Source organism: Daktulosphaira vitifoliae, unplaced genomic scaffold, assembly GCF_025091365.1.
Source record: "Daktulosphaira vitifoliae isolate Bord-2020 unplaced genomic scaffold, ASM2509136v1 Scaffold_3, whole genome shotgun sequence".
NCBI classification, from domain to species: Eukaryota; Metazoa; Arthropoda; class Insecta; order Hemiptera; family Phylloxeridae; genus Daktulosphaira; species Daktulosphaira vitifoliae.
In genome coordinates, this window is record NW_026099574.1 from 17,169,744 (window position 1) to 17,183,790 (window position 14,047).

The following is a 14,047-nucleotide window of genomic DNA, read 5'->3' on the forward strand; positions in this document are numbered from 1 at the left end:
ATAATATTGAATTAGTTTTTGCCTCAAGTTACACAGTAACAACACGTAGGCAAAAAATATGTTTAATTTTCAGGGTCGAACCATTTACACTATAGTTGTCGCAAGTTATTATCAATAGAGGTTGGGACTTATATAATAATAATTGATGACCATCAATGTGTTTGAATCAACCCTTAAAGTTTAAGTAATCGGAAAGTTTCTATTGTGTTTTTGATTAAATTTATCTAGCGGCTCATCTATTGTTCAATTTATTGTTATGACTAACTTAATAGTTTCGGTTAACTCAAAGGATAATAGAAATCGAGAAAAAATGCAATTTTTGTTTCTTGTTATTTAAAAATAATCTAAAATTAATATATTTTTGCTAGTCGTGTATTTAATAAAACAAATTGCATTCGTTTTTCAGTAAACACAGAGGAAATGCATTTTTCGGTAGTTCTTTGATTGTAATATTATTCTAAAATTGATTATTGGTGAAATGAGCAAAGTCTCGACTGTGAAAACTAGTTATTGTTATAGTTTCAAAGTAGATTTCTTTTTTTGTTAAAACGAGTTTTAACACAATGAATTGAGTTTAATAAAATGTCTAATTTGTATACAGTTTACAAAGCTACTGGATATTAGAAACATTTATTAAACGAAGAATCCATCTTCTTTTTTTAAACTATAAGCAAGTCGATTTGTGGTTAAATTTTAATAACGCGGTCATTAGTTCCAAGAACTGTGACTCAAACAGGCATTTGTACATTTATCCTAAACCATGCGGGAATAATATTACACGCCTTGGTAACTACGTTCGAACAGCTCAAATGTTTACCGAGGCCATTAATTGTTGTGACCTAGATGAAAAAAAAGCGAGCACGGAGTAGTAATTATGAGAGATTAACGACAAAGGTTTTTCTTAAAGAAAATTTCAAAGTAAAAACAGTCGCTATTGTTTATATCAATTTCATACGCTATTCAGTGTTTTAGTGGTACTTTTGAGCCAATGAACGGTATATACAATGTTTATGTACACAAACTTTAAGCATTTTCACAGGTCAATGACAGAGCTACACGTTAAATTTCTCACCGAAATACGTTTGTTTATTTACTGCGCACTTGTACTTCAAACGAGTTGGTGTTACCTATTAGGAAATGATGAGAACTTGAACGATGTCGGTAGAGATCATATCTGTTAATGAAGTACTTGTGATAAACAATATAAATAATTAGAGAAATAATTTTTTTTTATAAACGGTAATGATTTTATTTGTGTAACTACTGTACTAATAAATTTGCCATGGTTGAATCATAATATTTGTATTAGGGTCACTCAGACTGTAGTAGTGATTTATCCATTTTTTAATGTGTTTTCTTTGAAAAATTTGCCACATCAGATTATATTTTACGGGCCATTTCATCATAAACGGATCAAGTAAATTTGCTGTCTGTGCTCAGTAAAATATTACATTAAGAGATATTTCTTTTCAAAAATAAAAAAGGACTTAAATACTTAGGATTGATTGAAAACATATTAAGATAGCTAATGTTTTTATCTCTTTGGTAAAAAGTAACGTACAACATTTATTCTTTACCAGGCCTATAAGCTTTTTCTTGGTAATTTTTAGGTATCCAAATGTCAGAAAAACGATTATGGGTAACTGAAAAGAAAAATTAGTAAATTTTATTAATATAAATATTTTTTAGCTGTTTTATTCTATTGGCATTTACGTATTATTCGTTCAAGTCAATTACTACATTTTATTTTATATTATTCTGGGATTTGTAGACTCCGTTTTGATTATAATGAGATTTACTTATTAAATTTGTTAAAGTAATCTAATATATTTTTATTGTGATCATTTGTAAACCGTTGTTAGGTGGCTCCAAATTAAAGTAATGTTTATCACGCTATATTACTGAGTTTTGGCATCATTTTGATTTACCTAGACCTTGTACTGTTTTACAATTGTTTGCGTATTGCTTGTTCTCAGGATAATGTTTACTTATGAAATAATTCAGTTTGTATATTTTATGATGCCTAGAATTGAGATGTGACTCAAGTATAAATAATAAAACAGAATTTGTAGTCTGTGGGTATTACTCAAAGTTTCTTAGCATCACACACTTTAAACTTGATTATAAAATATTGTTTGTGAATGATGCCAGTGAAAAAGTCGAGCGAGAGAACTTATTCACTCTCGAACAAACTTTTTTACATTATTGATTGAACGAAATACTATATTGCATCACAGAATATTTTTATTTTAATGTTTAAGTTAAACTTTTAGATATTTTCCTTATTTAACATAAACAAAATTAAGTCCCTGTCAAAAAAAATTATTTCTGCTGAATTAATCATTCACAAAATGAAAAATCAATTGACGTTTTTTTTTGTCGTGAAAAAAATCTTTAAAAATCGAATATCCAAGAAAGTCATTGTGTTGTTATAAAAAATTTGTTTACTTTATCTAAAAGGATGTCGGATTTTTTAATTTTTAATACTTCTGAATTAACAGTGTAATATTACGCAATAGATATGTGTTTTTAAATATTATTTCTTAATGTAAAAATTAGATATTGCTTACAAATTTTCGTACGCGTTATTGTTGAATAATTACTAAACGAATTTTTTTATACCTCATTTTTCCGTTGGCATTTTTTTCTTATACGAAATAGTTTATTTCAATTTCAGATAACGTTGCTATGGATTTTACCTAATCGCATTTTTTAGGTTTATCATGTGTCGGAAGCGAGATACTTGTGTAAAATTTTTAACATAAAATTTTTATATATATATATATACATTCTGTTGTTAGTCATTCATTCTTCTTCGTCAAGTAAAAAGTGTTAAAAAATAACAATAATGACTCTTTTCTTGGGCGTTTTTCAAAATATTTTTTTAGTTAATTGTTTACTAGTAACAGTAAATAAAAAAATGACAATGATTAAGAGCGAATCGTTCACATTATTAAACGTTAGTTTAGTGTCCGTGTTGGAATTTCCACATGTATTTTTAATATAATTAATCAATTTTAAATTTTTAACAGATAATACAATAAATTCCTATCCGGCATGCCGGAACAAAGTAACGACTACCGGGTGGTAGTGTTCGGCGCCGGTGGCGTAGGGAAAAGTTCGTTGGTGTTGAGGTTCGTCAAGGGAACGTTCCGCGAATCTTACATACCCACCATCGAAGACACGTACCGACAAGTGATAAGCTGTAACAAGAACATATGCACGTTGCAGATCACCGACACCACGGGGTCTCACCAGTTCCCAGCGATGCAGCGGCTGTCGATATCTAAAGGACACGCTTTTATATTGGTCTACTCGTGTACTTCCAGACAGTCATTAGAGGAACTCCGACCCATATGGCAGGTTAGCATTGTGTATTATTTCTGAGCCTGACTCTGAGAATAGTATAGACTTGGAAAAATATGTTTTATTCATTCACATTCAGCAGCAAAATAGCCTGTAAAACAATAGGTAGATTGTTACGCAAAGCGTACATTTAAAACTTAAAAATAAAGACAAGGACCTCTCTGAGAACTTAATTTGTATAAATCTCACATTGAAATCTGGCTTTGAGCTTTCTTTTTTTTGCGTTGAAAATGTTTAATGATTTTGAACAAGGAAAATTTTCAGAATCTTAAAACGAGAGGCTGGGTTTTATGATCAACAAACTTGGTACCTCATAATAAAAATAATAATAATAATAATTCTACTAAAAGAAGTCAATTACTAATAAATAGAAAATAAATATCATCTTTCAATAATGTCAATGTAACATGTACGTTTTATCATCCAAATTAAATTTCTCTAGTATAAATTGATTTTGTGTCAATAAATTTTTACATTGTTGGTAAAATTTTTAAATCGTTGCCGTCAATAATTCATAAATAAAATATTTTTAAATGACAAATGATCACAAGAAAAACTTATAATTAAAATTAAATTCAAAGTAGTGCCAGTCTTTTAAATTACATTTTATGGCTACTGTTGTATTATTTTATGAGGTCGTAAATAATACTACAGTGAGGTTAAAAGAAAATGCATTAATGTATACTGGTGGCCAAAGTGCTTAAACGGCCCATATGAAGCTTAACAATAATTATCCACAGATTAATGCTTTGGATCCGTTTAATAACGTGTGCGTCTTTGTAAAATTTTAATATAAACTAGAAAACAACTCGCGTATGTTAGGGATAATTTTTTGTGTTTCATTTATTATATCAGTTCTATAAACTAAAACAATATGTTATGAAAAAAATAAAACGCTGTTTAATTTTGAAAACTTTTAGCAGTCAGATTATGAGAAAATATTGTGAAAACTTTGCCTAAGCTCTGAGTTTTCCATAATAAAAATAAAAAATATATTTTTAGTATTCACGTTAGTATCAGTGGATAGAATATTTATATTGCCTTTTCATTTTCGACAACAAGTTCATATAAATAAAGAACATTTTTGTTTATTAAAGTATCGAACAGTGAAATTTGTAATACAAACAAAATTATCAGATGTTTAAAAGCAATTTTATTATTAGGTATGATAATAATATAAAATGTATGACGTACATGAAAATCAATTTGATTGTTTTGAAAAATGTATAGGATTAAATTCAATAATATGCTTAAAATAAAGCATCAATTATGAGGCATTTCTATTGTATTGTTACTGTGGCGATAACTGACAATGCTGGCACTTAATTAGTATAGTATTTTTTAATATGATATAGTGAGTGTGTATAAAAATTCGATTGTAAATAAAATTCAGTTAGTCAGCACAGGAGAGAAAAAATTTTCTTTACCCTATCGAGTTATTATAAAAAATTGAATTGCGAGCATTATAACTGGAGAGTGGCAACTCTGAGTCATCACAATACATTCACATGAATAGATTGGATCAAAAATACTATTACAAAGAGAAAAAACTAAAAGGCAAACATTATCCGGACTGTATACACATCATAGAATACAACCACAGGCTGTGTGGATCCAAGGGAGAATAGTTTACCGGATTAATTTGATACTCACGGTGTCTAATTTTATTTTAAACAAACTGTATTTCATTTCAAATAAAATACGTACGATATTGAAAATGTCGATCGATTACATTAAAGAGAAAAAGTTTTTACCCTTCGCCCACTAATGTTTACTCAGGTCGTTAATAATCCGAAGGAGAAATTTTTTTTGATTACCAATAGCCACGCCACTTAGATTTTTAGGTAAACAATAATGTTGTTTATGCCTAGGTTTTACGTAATGTTATCACTATAATAAACATGTTTGTTAAAAAGTGTTCACATGAATTTGAAAAGTACATGTAATATTTTTGTTAAATAGAAATTAAAATATGTTTAACTTTAATTGTTGGGCTTTTAAACTATTTGACTACTTCAATAATTTTGTGTAAAATTGTATTTTGTCTGTAGAATGAATGTGCATATTTTATAGTAAATTATAGTGTTTTTATTTCATACTATTCTACAAGATTGTTTTTTTTCATTGTCAAATTAAATAAAATTTAATAGACATTGAAAGATTGTTAAAAATCATTGTTAATTTTCTTGTCAAGAAATAGAATTTATTCCAATGAATATTATTTATAAGATGACTTTAGTAAAATGAATTGAATGATAGAATATACCTTAAAATTTTTAATTGCTTATTCAATGAAAAAACCTTAGAGTAGTTAAAAACTTGTAGGTATTTACAATCTTTTGTATTTAACACGCGTTTGTAATTAAATTTTTTTTCTTTTAATTAATGAAATTGTTTTTTTTAGGTGATTAAAGAAACAAAAGGTGCTACAGAACTTTCATCTATACCGATTATGTTAGTGGGCAACAAGTGTGATGAAAACGATACGAGGGAAGTGACGGCTGAAGATGGCGACGCAGAGGCTCGGCGGTGGGGCTGTCACTTTATGGAAACTTCGGCCAAAACTAATCACAACGTAAAGGAGTTGTTTCAGGAGCTGCTCAATTTAGAGAAAAACAGGAACATATCGTTGCAGCCGGAAAAGAAATCTATGCGAGGTCGCAAAATTCGGGAAAAGTGTATGCTTATGTAGTATATAATAACGTTCATCGGATTTGGACTACATAACATTTAGTTCTATAAGTTTTACGCTGGAGTTCTTATCGATTTTGTAACTTTTTGATCGTTTCACAAACCGTAACTATAGAAAATATGAAGCATGTCAACGTGATACTATTTCCAAAAATTTGTTTGTGATAGCAGCAAACAATTAGTTTATAAAAAAATGCTCGTTGCAATAATTTGTTGCCAAGATGTAATATTTAACAACCAGGGTCTATGTAGCTCACCAGAAAAAATCTTTAGGTTGGTTTTTAGTTTATTGCAATTTGTAATACCAATACAAAATCTAAGAGACAATTAAAAATAATATTAATTTATAACATGTTAAGGAAATTCAGAATCAATACTAGTATAAAACCAACCAGCTTGTAAATTTTATAGCTAAAAAATATCTATTTAAAAACAACTAAAAACCAAACAAAAATAATTATTCATTTTGTTAGAGACTGATAAATGCTAAATTAACAACACCAATTTATTATGTTAGCAAAGGTGAGTTGTGTTGACAATACAAATAGCATGATTTATATGAGGTGAAAGTAAAAATGAATTTTTATTTACTTAGAATTTTAAAGCTACTTAATGGCATTTTATTATTGTAATTCATGTGATCATGAGCAGAATATAGGACCAAAATACTTAGTAGTTTATTACGTTCAAAGTTTTACTGTTTTAATTGTATAAATTAATTTAAGTAGACAATTTTTATAAAAAAATAATAGTGAATAATCATACATAACAACCAGGTAGGTATCCAATAGAAATTAAAGTTGTGTAAAACAAGTAGATACATATATTATAGTACAATTATAATTATATGATGATATTTTTTGTTTTAATTTGAATTTGAATGGCGACTATAATATAAAATGATATAGTTTGTGTTATTAAGATCGTGTAGATTAGTAAAAATCCAAAGAGTGACATAATATACTATGTGGTAGATACACAAAATCTTTTTTGAATTCAATTGGTGCCTACTTGATTGTATTATGTATAACATTAATATTCATGTCATGAGCTCATTATTTAATGAAGAAACAATTATTACTCGTTTTAATTATTAAATTATTTCCTAATATTTTTAGGTAAGATATTTGCTTATCTTTTTATTGAGATATCATATATTGTATGTTGCACTGTGTAAATAATATTTTATTAAATAATGTAGTTAATTAGTAATGATAATTATATTTTTAAATACAAGAAATTTGGTAATTTTTGTTTTTTAGTCAAGTTAAATATGTTTAAAGTACATATAAGTATACAATTATTTATAATGGTTACAGCTTAAACAGTTGATTTGTTACTCTAGTCAAGTAAGTCAAAAATGTTGGCGATATCATGATTATTATTAATGGATGTAAGTAAATGTATCATTCATTCATTTAATAAGATCACATTATAGTTCCAGATAAAAATGTTTTTCCGAAAAATATATAACAGAATGACAGAAATGGATAAGACATTAATTTTTTTGGATTCTATTAAACATTATAAATTGTCATAAAAGAAAAAATTCTACAATAGTATGTAGTTAAGTAATTTTTTATTAATCTCTTTAAGGTTAAAAAACCTAAACTTTAATTTTCTTTAATGTAAATCGCTACTTTTAGTTAGATTATGTAATAAAAAAAAATTCCAAAATTTTTTTATCTGATCAACTGTTTTTGTTATTAAATCACTTAACTTTAACAAGCAATAATTAGAATGGTTTCAATGGATAAAAAAAATTACAAATCAAAATTGTTTAAAATATAAATATTTCTTTAAATGAGCAAACTAAAAATAGGGATTCTCATTAAAGGTAATTGATGTTTAAATTTTTTAATCCTAAAGGTCTGAAAAAAAATTGATCAACTACATATTGCTATTGAATGTTTTCCTTTAAAAAATTAAACATTTTTAATAGTTTCCAAGAAAATAAGTGTCTTATCTTTAATCAATCATTCTGTATATTGTTGTTTACATTTATATGTTTTTTTTAATTTTCAAAATAATCAATTATAAATACGTGTTAGAAATCTGATAAATAACAATGAATCAACAATTTTCTTTTAATTTTTTTTTTATGGTAAAATTAACTGAATATTAATAAATATGCCGATTAATTTTTGGAATCTCAAAAGAGGAACATACATGTTTGATATATTTATACTTAGATACTTTTATTTTTATGGTTTTATTTTTTAGTAAAAAAATTGTTTTGTTAGGCTAATGCTCAATAAATTTTTTTAACGTTACAAAACAATTTTTCAACTATAATGTTCTTTAGTATCTAATATTAAAAACAAAAATGGCTATAGATTGTATGGTAGGTAGTAAAGTAATTGTTAGGAGCTTTTAGTTGTTAAAAATAAATAATTATGTAAAATTGATAAATTTGAGTGATTAAATAAATAATTTAATTCAATGTTTTTTTATACAAACATTTTTTTTAAATTCAAATTATACGATGAAAACACACTAGTATTTTAATGTTATATTCAAAATTTAAAGGAAAATAATCATTTATACATTTTTTCTTAATAAATTTATTCATAGTTTTTTCTTTTAGAAAACATATCACAGAATTTCCTTAATTCTTTTTGTGAATAATGCATTTTATATGTACTTAATATTATTTCATTTTTTTTAAATTATTCATCCATGGCTTGTAATCGGTGACGTGTAAGATTAGCAACATCATAACAAGCCTCAGCAGTCAATAAGTCTGCAACCTGAAATAATTTATTTGACAAATGTAAAACTGTTATAAACACATGAAGTACCTTATATAAATTTTAAGGGCTAGCCTTTCTATACTTACTATATCTAATATTTTGTTATATTACATTTTTCAGTAAGTTATAAATTTTTCACCATTATAAGTAGTAACTACAATTATACTATTTTAGAAATACTGTGCCAAGTAAAATTATGAAAGCCTTAGTTGGATTTAATTAAATAATCTATGTTCTATAATCATTTTTTTTTTATCAATATTTAAAACAGGGAATGTGAGTAGATCAAGTAGATGATAAGATTGACATTGTGTATTGACATTTTTATTTTTGTTGTCAACTATATTTAAATCAGAGTTTCATCATTTTTTTAAATGTCATTGTTAAAGTAATATAAATTTATTGTTTCAATACAAATTATTCTGTGTTTTATTAATCTTCTATTTTCACTGTATTCTATTCCTAGTTATTTTAAAAAAATATGTAGAAATCAAACTTGCTCAAAGAATAAAACCATTTTTTAATTAGATTATATTGCAATATTAAAACTAGTTAAATTTGTATGTTATCATTTTAAACTTAAGTTAATATAGATTTAAGATGTAAGAAGAGGGTAGGAAAGAATAAATGTTTTGTTAATTAATAGCATATTAAAAACTATACATTTTTGCAAATAAAAATGAGTTCATATTTTTGTATTTTTGAAGATATTGCATCAGGCATATATCAATCACCTTGTATTCATATAGTTTAAAAATTCTTTAATTATAATAGAGTAAAACAAAACCAAAAATATTTTAAATAAAGATTTAATAGTTATTAATAACCAAATCTTGATAATGATTTTATAACAAATATTTGCTTAACATAAAGAAACAATTAAAATATAATTTTTTTCACTTTTATTTATATTTATTTTTTTTAAATAAAAATATTATACTATAATATTTTTACTCACAGTATACTTTGTTGATTCTTCTAAGGCATATTGTATACTAGTATCATATATTAACATTTTGTAATATGATAAAGCTAGTATAATATTACGTACTCTAGATATTATCTGTCTGTCTCCAATTTCAACAACCTATTACCAAGATATACCACAGTAATATTTTTCATAATAACATTATAATATTTTTTAAATTTCAATACTTGTTGAAGATCTACATCCATACTACCACCATCTTTTTTTTTATCATTTGTCGGTTCAATCCATACATAACCATTGTTTCCAAGTATAACACTAACACCAGCTGATAAATTATGGAAATGATTTTTACTGCGCTTAATTAAGTTTGATTGTACTTTAACTAATACTCCCTGTTCCAACTAAAAATGTATTAAAATATTTTAATAAATAAACAATAAAATAAATGTTTAGTGCACAGTTAAGCCATTAAAAAATAATAAATTGAAATAAAAAAATATTCAATTCATGACTTTCAAATAATAGATTAAAAATATATTTATTTATTTAGAGGACTTGCAAACAGTTTTATATTTAAAGATAGAGGTTATTATACAGTTTTATTAAATGTAATGAACTTAATGTATGACACTATTAAAGTAAGCTTTAAATTTTTAATGGATTTCATATAATGTATATTATACACCTACTAAAAAATTATATAATTAGTAAAATATCTATTTTATATATCTAGCTATTATGAACTAATAGCTTTATATAAAAATTTATTTGATACTGTATTTATGAGTTTATATATAGGGTGATAGATTTTCAGTGAAAGACACTCATTTTCTCAGAAACTATTGAAATTTTTAGATTTTTGCAAGGAGTTAATTATTTGGTTTGAACTGTAGTGACATGCAGTTGAATAAATATTTTATTCATACCTTCAAGCATAAAAAACTGTAATATATAGTGTGTTCAGCAAATAAGGAAATAGGTTTCTATTGTTCTCATTGTTTGTAACAATTGATTTGTGTCCTTATTTACTGAACACTCTATATAATATGTCTTAATACATTTTTTACTTAATCAGCCCTTCATGTGTTACTGCATGTTAAAGTTAAGTAATTTGTTATTGATAACTTTTTTATGATGCCATTGTTAAGAATAACAGAACTCTTATATTTAACACAAGTTTAAAGTTGACATTATTGGTCACGAGTGTGGACAATTTTTATTGATAATTATCATGAAAAATAATTTATGCTCTATTTAAGCAGATTATTACTGCCTTCAATATTAAGAAACACATATTAATGATCAATTTTTAAATAGTCTTAAGATGGAAACTGTTGATTGATTAAACAAAAGTTTACAATAAGTTAATATGTATAAAGAATTTGTACATTATCAAACCCCAAAATTTTTAATTAAAATTATTTTAGCTAGATATTGAAAAATATGTATTAGCATAAAAATTTGTGTCTTAATTATTAAAACGGTAGTGCAGTAGGATCGCAGCACAGTATGGACAAGAATAGATGATATCTGACTGTGATTAAAATCACTATCATAAGAAACGTTTTGATGCAAAGCTGTAGATAGTGTTTAACTCTAAGAAATTGGTGGATTATTAACTCAGAAATTATTAAAAAAAAAATTTAATTTCATTTAGGATTAAAACTTCCAACCTCATGCATGAAAGACACAAGTGTTACCAATTCAGCAACATGTATGTCATATATATCTTCTGTGGATAAAAATAGCAGTTTAAGTTAGTTCAAATTTATTTTTCTCAACTTAAAAGAAGCAAAATTCTATTCTATGTCAATTAGATTTATATAATATTTATGAAAATCAATATACACCCCTTGTAAGGTTTTTAAAATAAAATAAAACCGAAAATTTTAACACACAATTAGTATATTTATGAATACAGTAACCATTTTCATTGTGAAGACAATGTTAAGTTCAAAATTTTTTTTGTTCATATTAAAGTGTATGACAAGCTTTAAATTAAGATATGTATAAAGGTGTCAGTATTTCAGGAACAATTTTAAAAATTAAGTTAAAAAGGATCTAGTTTCTATTAGTATATTTAAAGATTGAACCCCGCTGTATAAAGGGAAATGATTCGATTTAAAAAAAAAGGATGTTCAATGAAAGAAGTATATAAACAATGTTTATCATAAAAGAATTGTATTGATTCATACATTTTTCAAAAATTTATAGAAATATAAAGTTAAAAATGTAATATATAAAATCGAGAATTTTAATAAAAAATATCATTTATTGTGAAGACAAAAGAAATTCCAAAAATTTTTTTTCCATAATAAAGCATATTAAATTAGCATTAATTTAATATATATATAAAAGTGTCAATATTTCCAGAATACTTTCAAAAATTAATTTTTGTGGATAAGTTATCATTTTAAATTCTCCCGTGGCCAGATAAAAGGTCAGATTTAAAAAATATATATACCAAATGATAGGTAAATACCGCATGTATCTATAGAAAAAAAAAATTATGTTGATTATATCCATTTTTCAAAATAATATGACATTTTTAATTTTTTAAAAGTTTTTAAATAAAAATTTTCAATAGTTTCTGAAATAGAGTTTCTTACCCAAAATAAATGACTGTATATATATATATATATATATAGTGTCCATTTTCTTATAATGTTGGTTAAAATACAATAAATAATATAAAATATGAATAAAATCCGATTGATAAAACATAAAAATTAGCTATTCCTTAATGTTTTGTGTTTTAATTATTATTTGTGGTAAATAGGACAGGAACCTAAACAGCTATTTTAGCACAAAATATCTATATTACTTTTCCATATTTTAAACTTCTCATATGTAATGATAATGATCCATCAGCAAACATAGAATGAACTTCAGCACTTATAAGATCACCTTCACTTAAATAACTTCGCATAGATTGTTCATCTTCCATTCCTCTTCTTCTCTATAAAATATTTTGGCTTAATATATAAAAAACAGCAACTTAATAATTAATATATAATTAATAAGTATAATGATTATCAGACTGACAATCTAAATAATAATCAATAAAATTAAAAACTTTCTACGCTCTAGATATATAAGTTTATATTGAATAATAAAATAAATTAATAAATTAAAAATAATTAATACTTACTAATTCTCCTCCTGGTAATTGTATTGATGTTAATAACAGTACAGCATCGAGCCTTGAATTAATTTCTATTTTCCAACGTTTATGAATCAACTCGGTAACACGACCTACAACAACATCGCCAATTTCTCCATTGTAGCGACATCGTAACGGGCTAATGGTTACTAGTTTATTAATATTTTGTTCAACCCCTGCTACAGTAGCTTTTAATGAACCTTTAGATGCATAAGTTCCATGACCTCTTGAAAAACATAAAACAATCAAATATCAACTATTAGATTATTACAAAATATATATATTTTTTTGGTTGCATAAAAATATCAAACCATCACGGGATAATCAATCACTATTCATTGCTACCATTTTCAAGAGTAAGGTCTTTTGAACAATAGAAAAAATTACAAGTCCATTATCCTAGAAATGGTTTGTTGGAACAATTACAAGGCTGATACTTAATTTAACAAACTAATAACAATACACATTATGTACCATTTCAAAAAAGACGAGATATTTTAGCAAATTTTAAATCTTAAATCAATGTTGTTATTCAGTCAATATTCCAATAATATAAAACATTTAGTGTTCAATAAAGAATTTAATTATTATAAGATGGTCTACAAAATTACAAATATCTATTTACATAAAAATTAGATTAATAAACTAATACCTCATAAATCCAACTTCTTCACGAATTTTTTCACCAGGCGTAAATATAACAGGAGGATTTGATGTAGGCTTTAATATGCCATGTCTAGTTTTTTCCGATGCTAGTCTAATAGAAATATTCATGATAATTTGAGTATAAAAGATAGATATTTTTATTTAAAATCAAAGTTCACGCATCGTAAAATGTTTTAAATTTACTTATTTAAAACTATACTAATTCTTAATTCATTAAAGGAAGTATATAATTAATATTACTACATATAAACAAAACAGTTTAACATGTGCTGTTAACATGTCTGTTAACGTTATAATTATTATATTATAAACGTGTGTATCGATTGATAAACATAAATGAGCGTTGATAACAATCTGTTATCACTTTTATGAATGATGTTGAAATTATGTAAAATACACAAATTTACTTATACAATTATTGTTATTATTATAATGTTAATGAATGGATTTTATTTATTTAGAAATGTATATATTTAC

General features: G+C 25.2%; 2 protein-coding genes across 3 annotated transcripts in view; one reads left to right on the plus strand and one right to left on the minus strand.

The window, feature by feature from the left end:
- Positions 1-8,481, plus strand: part of LOC126901272 (GTP-binding protein Di-Ras2) — a 26,028-nt gene extending 17,547 nt beyond the window's left edge. For both annotated transcript variants that reach the window (XM_050677658.1, XM_050677657.1), the window contains exons 2-3: positions 3,033-3,363; positions 5,771-8,481. In XM_050677658.1, coding sequence (XP_050533615.1) covers positions 3,058-3,363; positions 5,771-6,058 — 594 coding nt within the window. In that variant the 5' untranslated portion in view covers positions 3,033-3,057 and the 3' untranslated portion in view covers positions 6,059-8,481. The remainder of the gene's footprint in view (positions 1-3,032; positions 3,364-5,770) is intronic.
- LOC126901269 (exosome complex component RRP4) lies at positions 8,470-13,846 on the minus strand. Its single transcript, XM_050677652.1, has 6 exons — positions 13,557-13,846; positions 12,893-13,130; positions 12,566-12,700; positions 9,966-10,142; positions 9,769-9,897; positions 8,470-8,807 (listed from the first exon to the last, which is right to left on the minus strand). Exons 1-6 carry the CDS (start codon positions 13,676-13,678, stop codon positions 8,727-8,729), a joined length of 882 nt encoding a protein of 293 aa, XP_050533609.1. The 5' UTR covers positions 13,679-13,846; the 3' UTR covers positions 8,470-8,726.
- Between the last annotated feature and the right edge of the window lie 201 nt (positions 13,847-14,047).